The 23,365-nt window shown below is 49.9% G+C and overlaps 1 protein-coding gene across 1 annotated transcript; it reads right to left on the bottom strand.

The window, feature by feature from the left end:
• Nucleotides 1–1,837: 1,837 nt before the first annotated feature.
• On the bottom strand, nt 1,838–15,041 carry Hspb8 (heat shock protein family B (small) member 8). The gene is made up of 3 exons (XM_021631814.2): nt 14,207–15,041; nt 8,289–8,352; nt 1,838–2,846 (listed from the first exon to the last, which is right to left on the bottom strand). The coding sequence occupies exons 1-3, from the start codon at nt 14,571–14,573 to the stop codon at nt 2,687–2,689; spliced, it is 591 nt and encodes a 196-aa protein (XP_021487489.1). The 5' UTR covers nt 14,574–15,041; the 3' UTR covers nt 1,838–2,686.
• Between the last annotated feature and the right edge of the window lie 8,324 nt (nt 15,042–23,365).

The raw sequence follows: 23,365 nt of genomic DNA, 5'->3' as shown, positions 1-23,365 counted from the left end.
ACAAGGAAGAGAGGTGTGTGTGTGAGAGAGATAGAGAGAGAGGGCTAGAAATGATAGATTATAGATAGATAGATAGATAGATAGATAGATAGATAGATAGATAGATAGATAGGGAGGGAGAGAATGAGAGACGGAGGGAGGGAGCCAGACAGGGAGGGAGAGAGGCAAGCTGGCAGGGAGGGAGGAAGGAAGGGAGGGAGGGAGAGGGCAGTCTTGTGAGTCTTGTAAAGAACACTGGAATTGGTCCTATAAACAATGGACTTTCAGATCAGGAACAGAGAGCTTTTCTCCTTGGCTCGTGTGTTTTCTTGTGCTTCAGGCACCTCACATCCCTCCCCCTGTTTATTCGAGTCTTAGAACTGTGCCTGATTCCCCAACCATGACCTGACTGACTCACCTCTGGTCAGCCACACAATTGCTCTTTTCTCACTGGGACTGACTTGCCTACGACAGCTTTTCTTTTGCTTTGCAGGAAGGAATGGAGAACAGCTGAATGAAGATCCCGTGTAACAGCATGGTCTGATGCTTTGTAATTGATTGTTAATTATTTTGCTCCCTGAGGCCTGCTTGCTGTCTCTTACAAGCAAACTATTACATACCCCAAGTATTGTAGTATAACCTTGCCTCCCTGTTTGACCAATCAAAGGCCTACAGGGCAGGGCAGAAATGAAGTTCAAGGGCTTTGGGGCCAGAAGGACCTTGGGAAGAAGAGACAGGGCTGGAAGAGGAAGGAAGCAGAGGCCTCAATGGGTTAGTGTGGAGAGAATCACACGGCCGGATAGGCATGGGTGGAAGAAAGCAGCTCAGAAGAAGAATATTGGCAAGTATTTTGGGATTATGGATGGGAGGTAGCCCAGACAGAAATAATTAGAGCAGATGGTAAGGGATAGGGACTTGGGAGGTAAAGGCAGCTTAGGAGGTTATATCTGCCATGCCTTAGGTGAAATAAGGCTATTCTAAAATCTATTAGATGTTTGTGTCTTTCATTGATTATAATAGCAGGTTAGATAATACTGCCATAATAAGTATAGGGCTAATAATAAGCATTATTAGACCATACTTTTAAATTATCTACAACAGTCCCAGGCTGCCTGGGGCCATCGCTTACCAGGTGTGTGATTTGGGTGTGCATTTTATCTTTCTAGGCCTTGGTTTCCCTGTCTGTAGAGAGGGAGATAAGACTTGGACCTAACACATAGGATTCTAGTGATTAACCATATGAAATCAGTTCACTGTGGCTGGGGTGTCTAATGCTTGTAAGGATTAAGAGTCACTGTCCCAGTAGAATTTCTTTTGTTAAAAAAACAAACAAACAAACAAAAAAACTTGGATGGTACCCTTCAACTGTGAGCCAAACTCAGAATAATGTATCCCAGCACCCAGAGAAGTAGCTATGACATCATCTCATTCTCTTGGGCCAGGAATTGGTCTCTGAACAAACATATGACCCAGTTTAGGCCAAGGACGTCAAAGAAGGCATTTACTGGACATCTGGAAATTGGGAGAGTACAGGAACAAACTTTTCACCCTGGCCTCCTCCTCCCTACATTGTCATGGGAGAATGAAATACCAGTAATGGTTACAAACATGTTGCAACCATGAGGACAGACTATAATCACGTGGAGTCGTCACAAAGGGCAGAGACGAAATTCAGACACTAGAGCCTCAGAAACAGCTCTGCAAGCACATCTAAACTTCTTGTGGAGCTGGCTGAAAGCATTTATACGGTCCAGCCCACGCTTCATTCAGGAATCATCACTTGAAGCCGTAATACTCCTTATAGTGTGTATCTTGCTGATAGGGCATTTAGTTTCTCGGTAAATGAAGCACAATATGCTAAGAACATCAGCTCCTTTATTGTTGTCATTATTATTATTTACTGTTATTTCCCCCCCTTAAACAACAGCACAATTCACACAAAAAGACACGCACATCCCCCCCACATACACGACCCCACTAGCCTGCATGCCAGGCTGTCTGGCCTTTGCTTGGTTCCTGGTAGAGCTGCCTGGAGACAGCTCTCTGGAAAAATCTGACTTGGACACAGGGGACACAATAAAGGGGGCCCTTAGCCAGAGAATTAACTGAGGGGCTCCCAGAGTCCTTGGTTATGATAGTTTGAGAGCCGTGGTGTCATGCTGCGTGTATCCGGATAAGGGGAAAAAGGCACTGTTTTGTGTGGCCGATGGATAAATCTCATATGGGGATACAAGACATGCCTGTAACCTCTCCTACACAACGAGGATAGACACACACTGGGATGAGCCAGTGAGCCCCGGCAACCAAGCCACACATTGGGTTTGGGGTGGGGGTGGCAGAGCAGAGATCTGGGTGATGGGAAGGTCCCCAGAGAAAAGCAACTGTTGCATCAGCTGCAAGGTAAAAATGTAACACGTTCAGTCCCTGTTCGCTTGTTTTGCAACTATAGACTGTGCGGCATCTTCACCCCCCCGAACAATCTCCCAATACTTTTGACCTAATGCAACCAAGCAAGACTCGCCCATTGCGTCACCCTGTGGAGAAGTCTATTACTACACTATCCAGGGACTCCGCGATCACTCTGTCCTCCCTCCCATCCCCCAGCATCGAGTTGCCTTAAATCTGAGTGCTGCTAAAGTAGTGTACCCTTAAATCAGAGAATCCCTGCGACTAGGGACGGGAACAAAGAAGGACCAAGGCTGAAGTCTTAGGAACAGGTGACTTCCTGGTTGTCTTGAGGAAGCTCGTTGTTGAAGCTGCTCTCTCCAAAGGTTGAATAAGGAGGGACTTGGGGAGCCTCGATGATGAGTAGACCCTCTGGGGAAAGTGAGGCAAACACGGTCACTGGATCCACTTCTGCGGGAAGCCTAGAAGAGCAAGAGACAAGACCTTACCCATTTACGGTGTTTAACATCGCTGAGACCACCGTGCTCATTGGAAACGTGCTGGCATGGGTATGCTGCGGGTATGTGTGAGCACATGCCCTGTCCCCCACGGCAGCCTGATGTCAGACATCTTTCCCTAATGTGTGCCGTCTTGCCCGAGGCAGGGTCTCTCACGAAACCTGGAGTTTGTCAAGTTGGTGAGGCTAACTAGCCAATGAGCCTCAGGGATCCACCATCTTTCCCCCTCTGCTTACAGAGGTGCGCTGTCACACCTGGCTTTTATGAACGTGTCTGGATTGGAATTCAGGCCTCATGTTGCCATCTTTTAAAAGACTCTAGTAAAGATCATGAGACTCAAGGTGGGGGGGGCGGGGTATCATAGGCTTGGTGAGTCAGAAGGCATCTGGCTTCTTATAAGGATTTGGGTGGTAGGAGGAGACAGGATCTCACAAGGCTCAGGCTGACCTTATGACCTTAACTTTTGGACCTCCTGAGGACTGCGATTACAGGGATGTGTTGCCATACCCAGCTCTAAGGATTAAAATATTTTTCTTTGTTATTTGGACTGAATAAAGCTACCCAGTATATGATTTTTTTTCTTCAACAAGCTTGAAACTCCGGTGGCATGTCGATGGTCTTGCTGGGATGCTGTTCTTAGTGAGAATACAAAAAACCAGGTCCCGCGTTTCAGTGTTATTTCGCATTCATTTTCTAAGAACCCCGAGAAGAAGGTTCTGTTACTGGCCCCACTTTACAGACAATGGTCCTGAGACTCAGAGTAGTTAGCTGCTTTCCCTCAAGGCCGCACACTTGGCATTAGCCTTGGCTAATGCATTAGCCATAGCAGATGACTCAGAACCGAAATCCTGGGCTCCAAACAGCATGTTCTCCAGCCTCCCCTGGCACCAATTATGTAGACAGAGAAGCCAGGAGCTTCAGTCACCATGCACCTTCCCAGAGGCCAGACTAGCTCTGCAGACTGTACACACAGGAGTGGTCTGTCTCCACCCCCCATTGACAGGAGGACTCTCCTTGGGGTGGGGGCTGGGAGTCATTTCCTCTCATCAGAATCCCAAAGCCCCATGAGCCACATCCTTGCAGGGCCTCCATGCCAAATCGGAACTATGAAGATCAACAAAGGTGCTGCAGAAGGGCTTGGAGGGTCGCCAGGCCAAGCTTTGGAAGCAAGAAGACAAAGCCTTGCTGTGGGCTCCCTCCCACTGCCCCTCCCACCGCTAAGGATGGGCTGATTCTGGATTCTGTTTAACCATTTGCCTGCCAGACAGTGGGCACCAGGTACAGCTCTAGCTTGGCCCTCACAGGCAAGCAGATTCTGAAGCTTCCCCAACCATCAGAATGAGCTGATTCTATTTCCTAGTTGGGAAAAGAATGTCAGAATAGTATTCTGGGGTCCGTTGGGTGGTATGGAAATGCCTTTCAGTCACTGGACCTGCATGTTGTCATCCTGACAGTCATAGATATTTAAAAGCAGGGTGCCCAGATATCAGACAGAGCCCAGAAGACCTTCCTGGTGACCCGGAAGGATGATTTTGTACCTGGAGAAACAGGCCTACAGACAGTAGTTGACTTGGGTCCCTCACCAGTGTGCTGAATTCTGAGAGGTGGGAAAAGGTTAAGTTCTCCCTTATGCTCACATGTGCATCTGAGTGACTGGCCCCCACAGAGTGTTAAACACCCCAGACAGCTCTAGGGCCCTTCCTTAACTGTTCTCCTTTTCCCATTAAGAGCCCACTGAAAACCAGGGCCCCAGGGAAACTGACCTTATCTAGTTAGAACTGGCCCGGGGTTAGAGTCCTGGAGTTTATTTCCCTCACACAGTGCCTTCCTTAGGGATCAGGTTAGCGCTGAGGATTTAAATTTATTAAAAGTGAGCTGACCTTAGGGAAGGAAAAGCCCTAAGCTGGTGATGGGATAGAAATGGAAGTTTATGAGTCTGAGAACGTAAGGACTGTAATCTGAGCTCCCTTGATCCAGCGGGAAGGGCTGTAAAGGCAGAGAGACCTGTGTTTAGATTCTGCAGTGGTTCTTTTCTGTTAGAGATAGTTTTAATGACAGATCACTGGCTTATCAAATTGTGTGTGTGTGTTTGTGTGTTTGTCTTCATGTGAGTATGATCACACATGTGAACACAAGCATGTGGAGGTCAGGAGGAATCAGTATTGTCCCTCGGGAACTGTCCAGCTTGTTATTATTACAATAACGATGATGATTTATTATTATACTATTGACGGGATCCATTATGGGGATCTGGGACTCCCTAGTTAGGCTAGGCTGTCTGGCCAGCAAACCCCTGGGAAGCTCATGCCTTGGCCTCCCTGCCCCCCAGATTATGAGCACACTGGAGTTTCTTCATGGCTTCTGGGGCTGGGGAGCAGGCCCTCCTGTGTGGCACTATACTGACTGAGCTATCTCCCCAGCTCTCAACTCCCTGCTTCCCTTTCACCCCCAAGCCCTGACAGCCACACCCTACTCTCCACTGAAGAGCTTGTTATTTTAGCATCCACACAAACCACAGTGCCGCTCTTCCTGTGCCTTGTCCACGTCACCTAGCCTCATGTACCACAGCTCCCCCTACATGGGTGGTCTAATTTTGCCTTTCTTCTTCCAGGCTTTCTAATAGTCTGGGTCTATTCTTTGCCAGTGCTTCAATTTGACCTCCCACCTCTTCGAACCTTATAGTTTCATCGTGGACAAGGTTAAGTTTAGTACTCTTGTTCTATGGGATTCTTTTAGTGATTGAATAGGATTAAGCCTATAGGCCACTGGCATGTCACAGATGTCAACCAAGGCCTGATGTGAGAGCAACATGTTCTGTGAAGAGTACCCTCCCCGCCTGACTTCCTGCATCCTGCTTCCTGTTTTCTCCTCCAAGTTGGTGTTAGAAAAGGACCTGCCTCCAACCTGGTAGGCACCTTCGAAACTTCTCTTACCCAACAACACAAGCAGGCCTCCAGGATGCACTTCCAAGGCCAAGGCCTTTGCTGCAGCACTCTGCACAGGTGGGCTCCGCCAAGAACCCCGGCCTTGGCTAAAGAGAGATTTCTGTCCTCGAAAGACTGGGGCTTTTCCTGGGAAAGGCAACCAGGCTTCCTGATCCTGGCCCAGGGTTATCCCAGTCTCCAGCCTGATGCCAGAGCCACTCTTGTGTGACTCTGACCCTGGGAAGTCTTAGTAATACAAATCCCTACCGGCAAACACCTTATCACGGTCCTCCCAACTCTCGCACAGTAGCCCCACACGGGATGGAATGCAAGCTCAGAGCAGAGCTACCCAAGTTACTCTAGGTGGCCCATTAATTTTATCTTAATATGGGAGTTCTCTACACCAGGACCTGGGGTCAAAATACAGAAAAATAAGTGGCACAGCTGGCCACTGACCACTCACAATGGATGGATGCATGCTCTGCATTCTTTCTTTGGGGCAGGGTCTCTCACAGGAAGCACATCATTTCAGCTAGACTGCCTGGCCCCTGACTACTCAGAATCCACCCTTCTCTGCCCCACAACACTAGGGTAACAGGTACATACAGCCACGGCCAGGTTTGCACATGGGTGCTGGAGACTCATACTCTGGTCCTCGTGCTTACAGAGCAAACACTCTTACGCTCTGCACCACTCCCCGTGCCCTGGACATTTCTGAAGACTATGGATTCCATGTTCCCTGCTGGATCTTTTTCTCAGCTCTGCCCTGTTTGTGATTCTGTCCAGAGCCTGGGATTCTGAGCCTCTCAGTAGGAGACATGGGTGTCCTTCCTCCCTTCCTTCTCTCTCAGTTCTGTTTGACCTGGAGGCTGAGCTGAGGGGAGGTGAGGGTCACATATTTAGGGGAGTCAGTGGCTCTAAGAAGAAACTGGCTGGTCTTTGCCTTATCAGGAAGTTTCCAAGGGCTCCCAAGAACCATGGGGACTGTGGGGGTGTGGTCAGGAAAGAAGGGCACAAGTCCAAGATGCAGACTCACGATACTACAAGAAGGCTCGGAAATCAGCAGGTGCCATCTTTGCCAGGGCTAGTGTGGAACTCATGAGACATCATTCTCATGTGACACAATCATGAGAATGATGGCAACAAACTGCCCATACCAAGTTGCTTTGTACATCTATCATTGCCTGCAAGAATACTGGAGCACTATCTCTTTAACAGAGGAGGAAACCACCGGTCAGAGACCTGTTTGGGGCCAGTGCCGAGTCCTTCCTGTAGACCTCAGCCTTGCCCTTTCATCTACTGGAGATTCACTTTCTCAAGAACGCACGGAGGGAGGTTTGCAAAACATCTTCCTGTTGTATACCTTCACTGCAGAGGTCGAGACGGTAATGGCTGAGAACAACCTCAGGGCCAGAAAAACACGTAGTGAGTGAAGCTGATTGGAGAGACAGCGTGACTGGCACCTGAGCCTCTAATGTAGCCAGCATCCTCCTCTGTGCCCTTCTCTCCCTACAGGGACTGCCAGTTAGGGGACCTGGCCATGCTTCGTCAGTTCAGCTTGGTTGCCTGCTTACTGCTCTCACAAGACCAAAAGCTAACAAGAATCCCTCCCTTAAGGCAAACCGGTCCCTCCGTTTGAACAACATCTCAGCCTCCAAACCTCCACAGCTGGTGAGAGTGGCCCCAGGAAAGCAGACAACCGTCTGAATTGGTATTTCGAGGCACGCAGGTAGTATTTTAGCTGAAGTGGAAGGCAGCCTATGGGAGGGGGGTGGGGGGGGCGTGGAGACGACTCAGTGCTAAACACTGCTCGATATGCAGGCCTGAGGATCTGAGTTCAAACTCCCAGCTCTCGTGGAAAAAGCCAGGCGTGGCAATGTGTGCTTGTAACCCCAGTGCTGTGGGGGAGAGAGGCTGGAGGACTGGTGTGGGCTTTCTGGCTACTAACCCAGCTCTAGGTTGAGTGAGAGATCCCGTCTGAAGAGAATAAGGTGGGGAGTTAGAGAGCAGGACCCCAGACATCTACCCCTGGCCTCTGTGAGCACAAGAGTCCAGGAACTCCATAAAATGTACATAAGCATGCACTACGTGTGTGTGTGTGCATGCGCACGCGCGCGCATGCACACACACAGACAACCCTAGTAGAGCAGCTGGAGGCCAGAGGTGTATGGGTCTTACTTTGATGACTATACCCTCTCCTGTCTATGCCTTCCAGGTGGATCAGCCTTACAGTTGTCAGTGTAAGATGGATGAATCATTTTGCCTCTGTGTTCCCTGATGGGGCCAATGTCCTCCTCACAGAGCACCGGGCCAATGAGATGACATTATAACCCCCTATTTGGGGTCCTTTACTGCAGGTTTACTATGATGGCTTTTCCCCTTTAGGGATGATAGTTCAATTCCTTGCCCAGGTGTGTCTCCCAAGAAAGCTGAGTTCCACCCGAAAAGCCTGCTCTTTGGTCCACCCTGCCAGGCTACTTACTGTATTTTCTTGGTGAAGTTCTTGGAGACAATGCCACCTTCCTGCTGCTTTTCTTCATGCTTGCCTGGAAGATAAGAGCACGGTCCTGCGTTAGAATCTGCAGCCCTTGGACATCATTCAGGATACTGGCTTGAATTCAAATCCTCCTCTGCTCCTGTCTTCTTATGCAGCACGGGGGTGGTGCGGAGTTCGGGCTTTGAGGCTCAGGACTTTGTTTGGCATATAGACTCAAGCTCACCTCCCAGGCTGGTTGAAGATGAGCCAATATAATGGACAGGAAAGCGGACTTTGATGACGGTTTGTTAAACTGGGACACCTGTGACCTAGCTTCCAGCCTCCTACTATCCCTGTTCACTAACCGGCAGGTCCCAGGAGCGAGCATCACAGATCCAACAGTGAGGTAGAAGGAAGAAATGAAACCACACGTGGGGCTTCCTGGTCACCTGGCACCCTTCCCTGGCTCTTCCAATCAGCTTCTTCCTCCCAGTGTTACTAAAGTGTAGACTGAGGTCCTAGAGTGGGTTCTAGGCCACCCAGAAGGGACATGGCTGCTCTAGGCTTTGATCAGTTCTCACTGGATCAGGGCCAAATACTGTGGCCTCTGCCCACCCTGTCCTCATACTTGCAGTGAGCCTTCTGGGACACCTTGAAAGGACAGCCTGGAAATAATGCTTGAGTACACTGGGCACACCCAGTCTCTCCTAAGGGAGAGGAAGCCACGGAACCAGAGAGGCAGATTCCACCTGCCCCACCTTCCAGGGTCTCCTTCTCCCAGTTACGGAAATCGGGAAGATGAAATTACAAGAAGGCTGGGGACCAAGTTGGCTTTTACCCTTCAACCCACACAGCAAGTTATAATCTTCTCAACCCTTCTCCTTTTCCTCCACCTCCTCCTCTTCCTCCTCCTCCTTTTAAAGCAGAGTTATCTTCAGCTTCTCTTTAAACAAACAGGATCCTGTGCACCTGTCCTTTGCACCCCCCACCCTTTTTGGAAGCCACATTCCAGAGCCCAGGCACCCCATGCATGTGTAGGAGGCCTTCCTGAAGAGCTCCAGAGACACACCATAAATACCCAGGGGGTTAGAGTACTGTGTGGAGGTCCAAATTGTCTCAAGCTCATCATTTACAGGTGATTGCATTAGTTATCCTTTGTGCCATTAATCATTCCTTTAATAGCACTTTCTGATTACAGGGAAATGCATATGTATGTTAGAAAGCGTAGGAAATAAATTTACAAAAAAGCACAATCGCCCATCGTCCCATTCCCCGCCCCCCAGGCTGTCATGAAGAAAATGTTTGCATCTCCAGACAATACAGAATGCTTCTTAGAAACGTGTGGATTTCCTAGAACACAGCTGTACATCGTACATTGTACCAAAGGGATCGTTCTATGCGCTGGCTGGAAATCTGTTCTCATCTGACTAAGACGTTATGACCACTTTTCCAGTTTCCCCAAATACTCTTTAATAGCATGATTTTGAGTATGTGTGTGTGTGTGTGTGTGCGCGCACCCCCAAGCACTCAGCTTTTAAGTGTGTTCTGAGGACTGGAACTCAGGACCTTGTGGTTTTTAATAGTTGCATCATATTCCACTGCAGGACTCCACAGTGGCTTACTTGGCCTGTCTCTTATTTTTCTGCATTCACTGGGCTTCCAACAATGGAGGCCTCTTCTCTGTACTAAAATTTCTTGCAGGTGGATCTTCACACCAAGCCCAATGACTTCTGGGAATTGAGCCAAGCTTGTGACCTTCCAATCAGCTTCTTCCTCCCAGTGTTACTGAAGTGTAGACTGAGATCCCAGAGTGGGTTCTAGGTCTAAGGTCTGACCTACATTGCTACCTGGTCCTTAGCAAAACCATACTATTTGTTTATCCACCTCGGGGAGGAAAGGTATCCCAACCGGAATCCACTTTCAAACTGCGCTGTCTGGAGGCCGGATATCTCTGTCAGTGGTTGTGCTGTTAACCAAGAGGTCATTCTGTTCAACTCTGTGACAGTCACCTGTCCTGCACCAGCCTGGGCCTGTGGCCATGAGAGCATGGTCTGTTCCCTGGTCCTCTCCCTGAGGCCTGGGCCTCGGAGGAGCCCGCTTCTACTGGGGACAGGCCAGAGCCTCTGACTCAGCTCTTTTGCACCTTGCCCTCCTTCTGCTGGCCTCGTAACTGCCGGAGGCAATGATGAAGATGATGAAGGGCTAACAGCCAGCTCAGCAGACATTGCCAGCTCACAGGCTTTGACTCTACTCTCCTCCACCCTGTCTACCACACTGCTGTTTTGCATCTCTTCAATAAATGACACAAGACTGTCAATGCTTTGTAAGAAAGTCAGCGTGGTGTGAGAGATAATTTTGCCTAACAGTAGGCCATCTTCAGAGAGACAGGGCTCCATTGCAGTGTTTGGTAGGTCAGGCGTGTTGACTGCATTTTCAGCTTGGGATACCTTGGATTTATGGTGGGGTCAATGGGGCCCTCGTTCTACTCTGCCTTGAACGCTCCTCATCAAGTGATATGCCTGAGGCCAAATGCCAGGGAAGTGATGGAGCAAAGATTCAGAAGCAAAGGGTGGCAAAGTCCTGAGGGCGGGACTTCAAGCCCTGCTCAGACATGGCCTGACGTGGTTCTACCTTCCTCTTGGCCTCCGCTTATTCTTCTCTAAACTGTTGTGAAAACTACCTAATCAGAGCACTGGGAGAGGCAAGGGAGTGAGCCACAAGCTCCTGAGAACTGCACAGTGGACCTTGTCATTCATGTTGATATTCTAGGGAAATGGGGTTCCTCAGAAGTCTATGGATCCTGCCCATGCTCTGAAAATGGGATGCAGGCTAGGGGTAGGGAAGGGTCTCAGCGGGAAAGACTCCAAGATTTCCGTAAGAAGGAGCTGTGGTGGGGACAATGGAGTTTAAAGGGGTGGGTCATCCTGGTGCATCATTTGCATGTCGTTTGCATGTGAGCATTCCTCATTGGGCATCTGATGTTATACCAGCAAGTCTTTATTACGTAGCTTGCTTTCTGATTTATATTTCCTACCTTTGAAATGTGTTACTTTTGTGCACAGAAGGTGGAAAAGATGACTGTACAGAAATCTTCTCTGTCATTCCAGGACAACACTATTGTGTTTGTTTGTTTGTTTGTTTGTTTGTTTGTTTTTCTAGAGAGCTGAGGCCTTGGGAGAAAAACACTGGTGTGTGTTTGGGAAAACTTGATCAGACCTATTAAAGAAAGGTGCTGTTTCCAGAGCAGAGGCCCTGGGCCCTGGGCCCTGGGCTTTCCTTAGCCAAAGCCTGGCCCAGCAGTCCTTGGAGGGATCATTCTTAGCTGGTGGTTGCAAGGTAGGGGTGGGGGAAGGTAGTGCGCAATGGAAATCCTGAACCCACATTTCCCAAACAGCTCCCTGGAGCGAGGTATGCATACGTGGTCAGATAAGAAAGGGCTGCGTCTCAGATCTGTAAACTGCACGGCCAAGGGGAGTCTTGAGAAGCCCAACAACAGGAGGAGGCTTACTCATGGTTTTGGATCATCCTGCATCATCAGAACCTCAGAATAGCCTGTCCTCCATTCCCCAGACACCCAGAAAAAGATGACAAGGCAAATCAGGCCTACCCTTTTTCTTTGTGAGATCAGCATTGAAGCAGAGGCCAGGCTTGGGGGTGGGAGTCTAAGTCGGAATTAGAGCCAGCCTATGAACCTCCAGGCAGCCCTGGCTTTGAATGTTAGATACTGCCAGGGAGAAAGCAGGTGCTTTGGTCATGCTGGGTGAGTTAGTCTCCCTAGGACTCAAATTCGCTATCTGTAAAATGGGCAGGGGTGGTGTTACAAAGTGCCCTCACTCCTAACAACAATTGTAAGTAGCCAGACAGCTTAGTAGGACAGCCTAGTAGGACTTTTCACAGACAGAGACATGGAGGCAGGCTCTGTGAACACCCCAAGCCTCTGGATCACTCTTGCCCTTGGCTGAGCCTTCAGCCTGAGGCTGCCAGGCTCCACCTGTTAAGGAGTACCTTCAAAAGGTGATGAAGAAAAGACTACAGGGCGTGGGTGATCTGGAGGCCTCTGGATTAAATAGCAGTAATTAAAAGAGAACAAGGGCGGGGTGGTGATGAGCTCAGTCTACAGGATGCGCTATTAACTCCATTTTACAGGCGCTCTGGATATATCATCTGCACTTACTACATCTTCCCATTAGCCTTGTGTGACAGGAATGATCACAATTCTCACTGCACAAACGGGGAAACTGAGGCTCAGAGTCGTGAACCATTTCACTAGTTTGTAACCAGTTCCGCCATCACACAGCAGGGCTGGAATTTGAACCCAGGTCTCAAAGAATGTTTATTTATCATTTATCATTCCTCAGGCCTCCCCAAGCGCCCACACCATGGCCACCAACTGCGCTGTTGTTTACAAAAACAAACTGTTAACATCCCAGGCACCATCCATGATATAGATATAGGTAGGTTGGAGGCTCCTACCCCCCTTCCTGGGGACCCATGCGGACCCTGATGCCCAGAAAAGGAACAAGGTAGCCAAAGAAACAATTAGCCCATCCTGTTGGCTAGTGAGCGGCGGAGCCAGTGCTGGCTCGCCAGCCAATGCAGAGCCCACACCCACAGCAGCGTGTGCCCCAGTGTGTCTGCCCCACCACACCCACATCCACAGCATTTTATGTTTGCAATTCCACTCCAAGGGACATTAGTTCCCCCTCCCCCAGCCCGGCTCCCCTTGAACACTGCTGGGGCTTGTCCCTGCCCATCCAGTGTTTGCAGCAGAGCTGTTATTGATTTTCTGGCTGTCAGATCTCTGCCGGGAACAAGCTCTTTTTAATGGCCTGTTAATTGCGAGGGAGGCAGAAGAAAGCTTTGCTGAGGCCTGGCTTCCCAGGGCCCAACTTTCCTGTCTCCTCTGTCTTTTCCCCCCTGCGTATTCTTTCTCCCAGAGTGCAATGGGGTAAGGAAAGCCCTGGGCCTCGCTTGCGCTGTAGCCAGGCCTAAGCTCTGCTCTGGCCCTTTTGCTGACTCACTGTATGACCTGGGACAAGGCCTCTCGGCTGCAAGATGGGAAGAGACAGTGACGGGTTGAAGGGCCAGGGAAAATTTGATTTTTTAAAGTGGTTTTTGGTGGTGCTGCTGCTGGTGGTGGTGGCGGTGGCGGCAGGGTTATTTTGTGGTGTGTTCTTTAATTGAAAGATTTCATTTTACCTTAGAGACCTGGCTTAAATAAACACATAAACAAATAAATTAACAAATAAATAGATAAATTCTCTTCCATCTCTCAATTCCTAAGCCAGCCTGGGCTGGAACCTTTTGCTGCATTGAGCAAATAATGTTAACCTGTTTGTCCCTCCATTTCCTAAAGGCCAAATGGGGGAGATGGATACACGAGCCACGTCCTCTGGTTCTATTAACACAGGTGCTACCTGTTGCTAGGGGGCGGAGGGTCATGGCTCAGCATGGTGCCTGGCAGGAAGCTCTTCACCAACGTTAGGAGCTCTACTGCCCATGGCCTCCGTTTCCTCCTCTAGTGAAAGCAATGCAGCTTGGCAGACACCCTGCCTGCCCCTCTAGCCTCTGTGTCTGTGGCTTTGGGCCGTGGTAACCCCTTTTTCTGTGTCTTCAGAAGTCCTGCAAGCATCAATCTATTTCTTGCATCAAGCTGCCCACTTCAAAACACCCCGCCTGGCTTCTGCCAGGCCTCAGGTAGGTAGCACAGTGCCCAGGACCTCAGCCACTGGGTCACATTCAGACTCTGTCCCCCATTGGGAAGCACGTGTCTCTAAAGATAACACTGTGGGTTGCATTCCTGAGCCCTGAGGTCACCTGGGCCATGTTGTCTGTTCCCGGTCCCTTCTACTGAGTTCTTTATGGGACGGACACACACACACACACACACACACACACACACACACTCGCGCACACACACTCACCTGACACTTCCACGTATCCATCCTTGGTCTTTACCATCAGCTCTTCCGGCTTGAAGCTGTGCACATTGACACACACTTTCCAGGGCTCCCCAGGGAAGGGTGGGGGGCTCCTGCCCTCAGCAGGCACCCCAAACCTGGCTGTGGAAGTAGGCCCCCGGGGTACCATGCCGGATCTCAGGGTTCCAGGCCAGGCAGAGGAGAGCCGAGGCAAAGCCCAGTCAGGCCAAGGGGCCGTCAAGTCGTCTGGGAAGGGGTCCATCCCAAAGCCATCGTCCAGCAGGCGGGAAGAGAGCGGTGAGTCCCGGAATGGGTCTCGGCGCAAGCGGCTTGGGTAGGCGCACGGGAAAGGCAATTGCCCATCAGCCATGGTGTCTGCTGAGCTTAGAAGGGAAACAGAGGCTCAGAGAGGCAGAGCCACCTACCCAAAGGTCACACAGCAAGATGATGTGGCTTGAGGTGGTTTAGTCCTCCACTTCAGAAAATGCTGATCTCCCGTTAGTCACAAGCCCAACCATTCGCTGCCCAGAATGTAGCTGGGGTCCTGGCTCACAAAGGTGACCCCGTAAGCAGGCCCAGCAGAATCCCGGAGGACCTCTCTCTGTCCCACCTCACCGGGCTATCAGCAAGCCACCGTCCTCCCAGACCGTACGGGCTCCCAGCCAAAGCCCGCTGAAGTCTTGAGCACAGCCGGGAGGAGTTTAATAAACCTCAGGACCTGAGCCTAGAAACTTCTCCTGGCTTCTGGGCTGGGAGCCTTCTATTTATTTGTTGCCGGGGGCTGGGGGCGGGTTTTGCAAGCGCCTCCTGTCACAGGAGTATTCGAAGGTGATGAACCAGCCCCCGAGAATCCGCTGAGAGAACAACTGGGCTCCGAGGGCGGGTGGGGAGCTGGGAGGGGCCGTGGCGTCCGAGGCCAGCCAGCCTCTCAGGCACTCTCTCCTCCCCCTACTCGGCTCCGCTCCGCCCTCCCTCGGCCTCCAGCAGCGTCCAGTCCAGGCACTAGTGTCCCGCAGGGCACTAAAGCCAGACTATTAATAACCCTCCGCCTGGCTGAGGGCTCAGGTCACACTCTGGAAATACCATCCTCCGAGCGTGTTCTATCTTGCCTCCCACCCTGGGGACCAGTTCACTGGATTGAGAAGTCTATGGAGTCCCCATTCACAGTGTGGCTGGAGTCTTACAAGCCTTAGACTTGGGAGAATGACCAACAGCAACAAATCAAGATTAAAAAAAAAAAAAAGATACCTTAAGTTATGCAAAGAGGGACATTATCAGGCAGAGAGTCTATTGGGATAAGTTGGTCTTGGGGTGAGAAAAGACTTTGGGCTGAGCTTTCCAACGCTGCCTGAGCCATTGGGGATTTACAGCTCGGAAACAGAACTGGGGTCAATGGCTGGGGAATTCCGGATAAAATGATCTAACTGGATTCCTCTAAGGACAGACAGGGGTGGCCAGACCTCACACGGGAAGGTGTAACCATATGTGAAACCACGTGGCTCGTGGCTGAACCGGCCTATTCTTGTTAAAACCGGGTGAAGAAGGCACGCCTGGCCCTCCGAGGAGGAGTCTGGCTGAAGCCTGGTCAAGGAAAGGGTTTCTGCGGGCGCTAATACTTCTCCGGGCATGCCTGAGCTGCCTGCTCTCCCACCTGTGAAAGGGCAGGAGCGGAGCCTGCTCCGGGACGCGTCATCAGGAACGCGTGAGGTCACGTGCTTCGTTCGCAGAAGGGCCTGCGCTTTTAGGCTCTCAACTTACAATTTACCGGTTGCACAATGTTTGCTCTTAAGTGTCTCGTAAACATTTGCCCGTGGAACCCTCCCCCTCGCTCCCCACGCTGATAGCTGAGGGCCCACTACTGTCCCATTTGGCAGGAGAGCGAACAAGTCATAAGTCGTCAGAAACTTTTTTTTTTTTTTTTTAATTTCATTGACTGTGGCTGGAGACGGAACACAGCCTCATCCACACTGGAAATCCTTTCGCCTCCTCCGTGTATAAAAGCATCTGTTGCAACGGGGTAACAAGCAAGAACCCACAGCTGGCTTAAGCTATCCACGCAAACAAACATCTGCCGGTCCCGAGTGCTGTCCACCTCCGTGAACTCTGTACGGAGAACAGCCACGCCCTTGGAGCCTCAGTTTCTGTTTTACACTTGCCCTATCAATTACGTCTTTACTCACAGATCCGAACAAGACGGCGGTGATAGGTTGAAACTAGAAAAAAAGAATTAACTCTCTAAGCGCTTCATGACTCGTGTGTCCTTTTGCCTTCATTCGATGCTTCCTAATCACCCAAAGCGACCCTCTCTTGGTGTCCTTTCTGCATGTAACTGTGTTGTCCTGCTGTGCTATTCCTCATGGGGGGTCCTAATCCTGTGTGTGTGTGTGTGTGTGATATGTATATATAATTGTGTTGTCCTGTTATGCTATTCCTCGTATATAGGTCCTAATCCATAGGGTGTGTGTGTGTCTGTGATATGTATATATGTATTACATATATATGTGTAAGTGGGTTCATGTAGGCAAGTAGAGAAACTATTCTTTATTTTTAAATAGCATCTGAGTAATCTACCTACACTGGTTTTGACCTCACTCTCAGCCTAGGCTGGCCTTGAACTTGTGAGTTTCCCCTCTTGAGCCTCCTCAGCAGGTTGGTCTAGACCCAGCACCACCAGGCTGGGTCTGTATTTTTATAATGAGTAATGATAGCTACCTAGACACACTATTCTCCAGGTGGGATGTTCTGAAACCGCAGATTCAGGAAGAGCCATCTCTAGAACCCTCTGATCCTCCATACCGCTGGGAGAAATGAATTTAGAAATCTTTTTTTTTTTTTTTTTTTGGTTTGGGGTTCCAAGTCTTGGCGCTGTCCTCAACAGGTGGGTGAGTAGCTTGGGATGTGTCATTTTGGGAGACACCAGCTCTGCTTTTTTTATGGGTTGGGCGTGTCGAGGAATTTGGGGCACAAGCTGAAAAGTCATTTTGATAAGGAACTATGCTTTCATGAGGCAGTTTACTGAAACTAACGGTACGAAGAAGGATCGCCCCTGTGTGTCCTTTGCTGCTGTGAGCTGTAGCAGCCCTGGTGGGAGATGTTCACAACATTGTTGTTGCTATCATCACCCCACCTCTCAGGCAGAGAAGGAGGCGGAGAGCTGGCCCTTCCATACAGATGTGGTGCGGCCGAAGCCCTGGTGGAAAAGCTGATTGTTTTGAATCTTACATCTACACTGAGCAGGTGGATTGAGACCCCTGGCTTTTTCTCCAGTAGGGAAAGGGCCCCTCTGTCTGGCATGACGTGTCCCCCAGTAACTGGGTGGCCTCAATGCAGTGCGGGATGAGCTCACTGTGCCAGAAGACTTACGCTGACGTCATGACTGGGCATCAACGGCAGCTGGGAGGGGCCGAGTGAGCCTGCAGCTAGTTGTGGGGAGAGTCACCCTGTGTGACGAACAGGGAGGAATCTGGCTCTGCCTGGGGCGGGGCAGGGGCCAGGGTGAGGCTCTTCAGTGGGCGGCATGGGGTGGGGCGGTGTGGTCCTCTGGCTGAGTGTGTGTGGATTTGGGTGGGCCTTGTGATTCGTGTTTACGTGCAGCTAGACTGTTTTGATTTATGGTTGAGTCTTTTCAGAGGACACGTTCTAAAGGCTTTCTCCTTCCTTCCGAGGCTTCTTTGCACAACCTCACTGAAGACTTCAAGAAGACCCTTCCGCCTGGAACCAGAAATGGGGGAAGCTTGAGCTTGCATGGTGGTCTGCTCATCTCTCGCTCTCTCCCCCTCTCTCTCAGTTTCTCACCCCTTTCTCCCTCCCATCCCAGTAGCATAGGCAAACCTTGAGAGCTCCTTATACAGCAGATGGTGACCCTGAACTTTTGGCCCTTCTTACCTCAACTTCTTCATTTTGCAGATGGAGAACTGAGGCACATGCTGACTTGCCCAACTCTGTGTGTCCTTAAGTGACAGAGCTGGGATTCCAACGTAGGCCTTTGGTTTTGACCTAGCTGTCATACTTAATGAAATTAGAGTTGTGGTCCACGTTTCCGCAGCGCTGACCAGGTCCTAGGTCAGCAGGTTTTCTGTTTGCTTGTTTAGGTCCATGTCTTTCTGTGTGGCTCAGGCAGGCCTGCAATTTGATCTTTCTGCCTTAGACCTCTTAGTGCTGGGGTGATAGCTTTGTGTCCACACACCCAGCTTCATTTTTATTCATCACAGTCCAGAGAGGTGAAGCCACCTCCTTCAGGTCATACAGCCAGTGAGATGCAGATCATTTACAATCAGCACAAAGGGACGATAGTACCCAGGCCGTGCCCTGTGGTCCTCTGTACTACCTGGCATCCTTGCGTGGGTTTGTGCTGAACCCCTGAGTCAGGCCGGCTTCCTGCCTGGGAAAACTGAGAAGCAAGGCAGCTGCTCTGCCTGCTGACCAAGCCACCTGTTGAGAAGTAAGATGCCATGTGGGGAAAGTGATCGGGGCCGTCATCAACCAGCTGAAACCATGGGGTCAGGCTTGGAGAGGCTGCAGAGAGAGAGAAAGCTCTGGCTGGTTCTTCCAGAGAAGGAGAGCCCATGGAAGCATGTGTGTGTGTGTGTGTGTGTGCGTGCGTGTGTGTGTGTCTGAATAGATAAGTGTGACGGTATATGCATATGAGTGTGTGTATATATATGTGTGTGAGTGTATATAGAAGTGTGCATTATGATTTTAGATCCCTGGACCCTGAGCAAATATCGTTTCCCTTGGCTGCCATCTACTTAAAAGATCCACATGGAAAACACCACAGTTAATCTTCCAAAGAGACAGTGCAGGGAGAAGGTGACATCACCCTGCATTCCAGAGACTGGGGCCCCTGGAGGCGGAAGCAGTGGGCTGTAGTCACACAGGTTTTGGCAGGACAATGGCCTGCAGCCACGTGTGTGTGTGTGTGTGTGTGCTTTGTACAGGATCCCCCCTCCTGGGGCACCTGAGGCCCCTCCTCCCCATCCTCCCATTCCTTAACCTCAACATCATCGTCAGAGACTGAGGGAGGATTTCGAAAAGGAACAGGTTTCTGGTGAGAGTTTTTCCTCCTGATCCAGGGCTCAGGGCTCTCTCAGGTGGCTTCTGGGGTTCTCCCACCTTCACTGAGATCCTCCATCCAGGGAGACCTGTGCCTCTGTCTTCTCTCCCTTCACTACCCCAGACCCTTTACAGCTGACACTAAAAGGACCCAGGGCACACCACACCTCAAGAGAGCAGCATGCTTGGGTGTCCTGTTCCCATCCAGCATTCTCAAGGGTGACATGCCAGGGGCTCAGCAGAGCCCCTGTGAGCAGCTGATGTTCTGAGTCTGGTTTGCTCTGCCTTACACAACACGTACAAGTTGGCAATTTACTCAGATATCCACAATGGGTAGAAGGAATGGAAGGTTTCCAAGCAACCTCCGTTTTGCAGGTGAGGAAACTGAGGCTGATCTGTGGACTCCCAGTTCAAGTCTACAGAAATGTCAAGCCCAGATCTCTTGGTCTTCACATCAAGGCCATCTGCCCCGCTCCCTGTGCCCAGACAGATCCCAGCCCTCTAATCCCAGCCACGTCTAACAACCACGTCTAACAATCTAAAGCTGACCTTGAGATTGCCAGCCTATCTCTTTCTCATTCTTGCAGGACCGAATTTTCTGGAACCTTCTTCCAGTGGAACAAATGGCACTAGGTACGCATTGAGACTGGGGAGCTGGGCAGTGGCCTGAGATGGGCCAGAATGTGTCTGATACAGGCACGTGTTCCTAGTGTGAGGAAGCATCTCTCAGCTCCATGAGTAGAAGCACTCTACCTTGTCTCCACTCGTAGACACCGGGAAGCACTGGATATTCATGTACCCACCTTAATCTTGTTCTTAAGCCCCTCTTCCACGATGCTTAATAGTTATTCTCTGTCCTTATCTGCCTGTGAAACTGTGATAAAGCACTGACCAAAACCAACCTATGGAAGAAAGAGTTTATTTGGCTCACAGGTCACAGTCCATCACCAGGGGAAGCCACAGCAGAGACAACATGGAGGCAGGAGCTGATGCAGAGGCCATGGAGGAACTCTTCTCACTGGCTTGCCCTCCTTGGCTGGCTCAGCCTTCTTTCTTTACAATCCAGTACCAGCAACCTGGCTAGGGTTGGTACCACCCACAGTAGGCTGGGCCCTCTCTCATAAATCATTAATCAAAATATGCCCCACAGGCATACTCACAGGTCAGCACACTCAGCGTGTGACTGAATGCATGCCTGTGCATGTGCGTGCATGTGTGTGTGTGTGTTGGGTTTGAGAGCCGAAGGAGAGTAAATGGCCGTATAGGAACTTAAAGAAACATGTTCAGATTTTGTCTGGTCTGCTGCCCTGAGTGACTGACTTAGCTTCTCTGATAATCTATCTAATCTCCGTAAGATGGAGATAATAATAATAATATCAGCTGCTTTATTTTATGATTCAATAAAACAATAATTATTGCTGTGGTTTAGGGAGGCCCATGTGTTTAGCATTGGTGCTGTTGGCAAATGGTGGGTTCTTTGCAAGGTGGAGCCTAGTAGAAGGAAGTTATGTCATTGCGGGCATGGTCATTCAGGAGCTTGGGCTGACTTTGTCCTGAGCTGGCTAAAGAACCAGACGGTGTTTGGAAAATGAGGAGAACCCAGCCCTAGGGAAATGGCTGGCACACTGGAGCATGTATTATGGGAGCACCACCCCCAGGAGTCCAGCAGCGGGGGTCTGTGGTGGTACAGATAATGTGGCTGAGCTACCACAGGTGAAGAAGCTGAATGTGGCCAGAATCACTGGAAGGACCCAGAGTCAAGAAGAGTCCCATCAAAGGCATGACTTGGATTTTAGATCTTGCCACTGGGAGGGTGGTATGCCACTCAGAGAACACGTAAAGAGGAACAGAGAGAAGAGGGCATGGCCTGCTCGTTTCTCATTCATTCCTTTCTCTACTGCATGCTTAGGTGTGCAAACTATTAGCCTGAAGACTAGAGATGGAGGTGGAGGAGAGAGAAGCCCTTGGCTTTCATGAGTCTCAAGAAACAACCAAAAGGGGAATTAAAATGGTTTCAAGTACCAAAAAGCTTTGTGAAGGCAACATGAAAGATTGTGGTGGGCGTCTTCTGAGTCTCTGCCGAGTTTCCCTCGCTCTTGGTTCTCCAGCCACAGAGGTCTCCTGTTTCTCAAACAGAATAGTCAAGAATGTTCTCACCTGATTGTTCCCTCTGTCCCCACCGCCTGGAACAGTGTGCCCCATCTCTCCTAACTCACTGAGATCTGTACTTGTATTTCTACTCAGAGGAACCTTCCTTAACCATTGACCACCACAATCTCACACACCTGCTGGTTTAGTTTTCTTCCTTGTACTTGCCACTAACTGAGAATTATATTTTTGCATCTGATTCTGTGTTTTCATGTCTCATGTCCCCTTCCATCAGCATGGAGGTGGTAGGAGGGAGAAGGGAAGGGACTTTAATCTGATCTCTTGGGGCTGTGTCACCAGCACCTGGCACATACTATTTAATACAATGTGTTGTGTTTGTCAGAAGGCTTGTTTGCCAAGCATTTCCAGCTCCTCCTTCTGTGGTAGCTGGATTCTCATCGTGGTGGCCCAGTACGTAGCAGAAACAACACAAGGGAACAGAGCTTGGTTTGGGTTCATGGTTCAGGAATACAGTTCACCATGGTGGTTGTCGTAGCTGTGGCTGGGACAGTGAAAGCACTCAGCAGCTGCTTCCTATAAGACCAATAACAGGAGGCTCAGAGAACTCAGCAGGAAGTGGGCCTATCCCCTTGGGAACCCACTTCCTTCACTTAAACCCCTAAAGGCTCCAATAACCTCTCCTAACATCACTACCAGCTGGGGACTGTGTCTTCCAATGCATGAGCCTGTGGGAATGCTTCATATTCAAATGCCTCACAACTCATTGAAATGCCAATGCCAGTCACGGCATTTAACAGTCCAGGGGAGCTGTTTGCTATGATTATCAATCATAGTCATCACTTTTACAATGGATACAGATGAGACACAAACTTTTGTTCTTTGGGGTTCATTCATGACAGCAGTCTAACCTAGCTGGTTCTGGTGGACCACCTTTCCAGTTGTGTCCCTTCGTGTGTGTTGGTATAGCTCCATTCGAAAGACCATTCTCAACAGGAATGCCCCTCACATGAAGGGTGATGCTTTCGGCCTCCTTGTTTTACCAGGTTTTGTCTGGCAAAGCGGTGCCCGTTCCTCACAGTTTGGGGCATTTATAATGCAAGCTGGCAGAGTCCCTTATGCAGAAGGTGGCTCTGAGCAATTTGGGAAGGGCAGAGGTGGGAAGTCTCTTACCAAAGGGCTCCTCTCCCAGAAGCCTCTGAGGGTAGAACAGGAGCTGGATTGACCAGTTGGTGACCATGACACCAGGCAACTGCTTTGGAAATTTCTTTTTTGGGGACTGGGAGTGACAGCTCTTGGGAGTGTGCAGCCTGGGAAAGTTCTCAGAGTTTGTTTGGGGTGGGGCTAGGAGAGCCTGGGATAGTGTGTAGAGATGGAAAAGAATACCAATTAGATTGCTTTTTTGGGGGTGATAGCCCCAGTCACACCCTGGATGAGAATTAGCCTTGTCTGTGAACAACAGCCATCAAAGGATGGCACATGAAAACTAGAGACAAGAGTATTATTATTATTATTATTATTATTATTATTATTATTATGCCACTGTCCAGTGCTGGTCTGATGCCCATGGAGTCCTGTGAGATCAAGACAAGTCCCTGGTCACATGTGTACAAGTTCCATTCCCCAGGCCACCTCATGGAACAGGGAGCCACTGACTTCCACCCACATTCCAGCTTGTGAGAAGATGAACAGGGCAATGAAAGAACAACACACAAGGAATCTCTCTTGTAGGTTCCCGTGTAAAGATTCTGCCCATATCTGATTGGCTAAAATTAGTCACCTGACCGGAACTAACGTAGAGGGGGCTTCATTGTCTCCATTCTGAGTGGAAGGACTTTATTAACTAGAATGAAGAAGGAAGAAATACTGGGGGTGGGGGGGAGCATTGTAGAAATCACTATCCTAAGAGAGGGAAAATAATTTTGTCAAAGCACCCTAAAATTTTCTGTAAGCTAAGCTCTTTCAGAAAACGGGTGAGAAACTTGCGAACCCCTGTACTGATAC

This window comes from Meriones unguiculatus, chromosome 4, assembly GCF_030254825.1.
Source record: "Meriones unguiculatus strain TT.TT164.6M chromosome 4, Bangor_MerUng_6.1, whole genome shotgun sequence".
Lineage (NCBI taxonomy): Eukaryota > Metazoa > Chordata > Mammalia > Rodentia > Muridae > Meriones > Meriones unguiculatus.
Note: the sequence above shows the minus strand (reverse complement) of the source record. Positions and strands in the feature narration are given on the sequence as shown.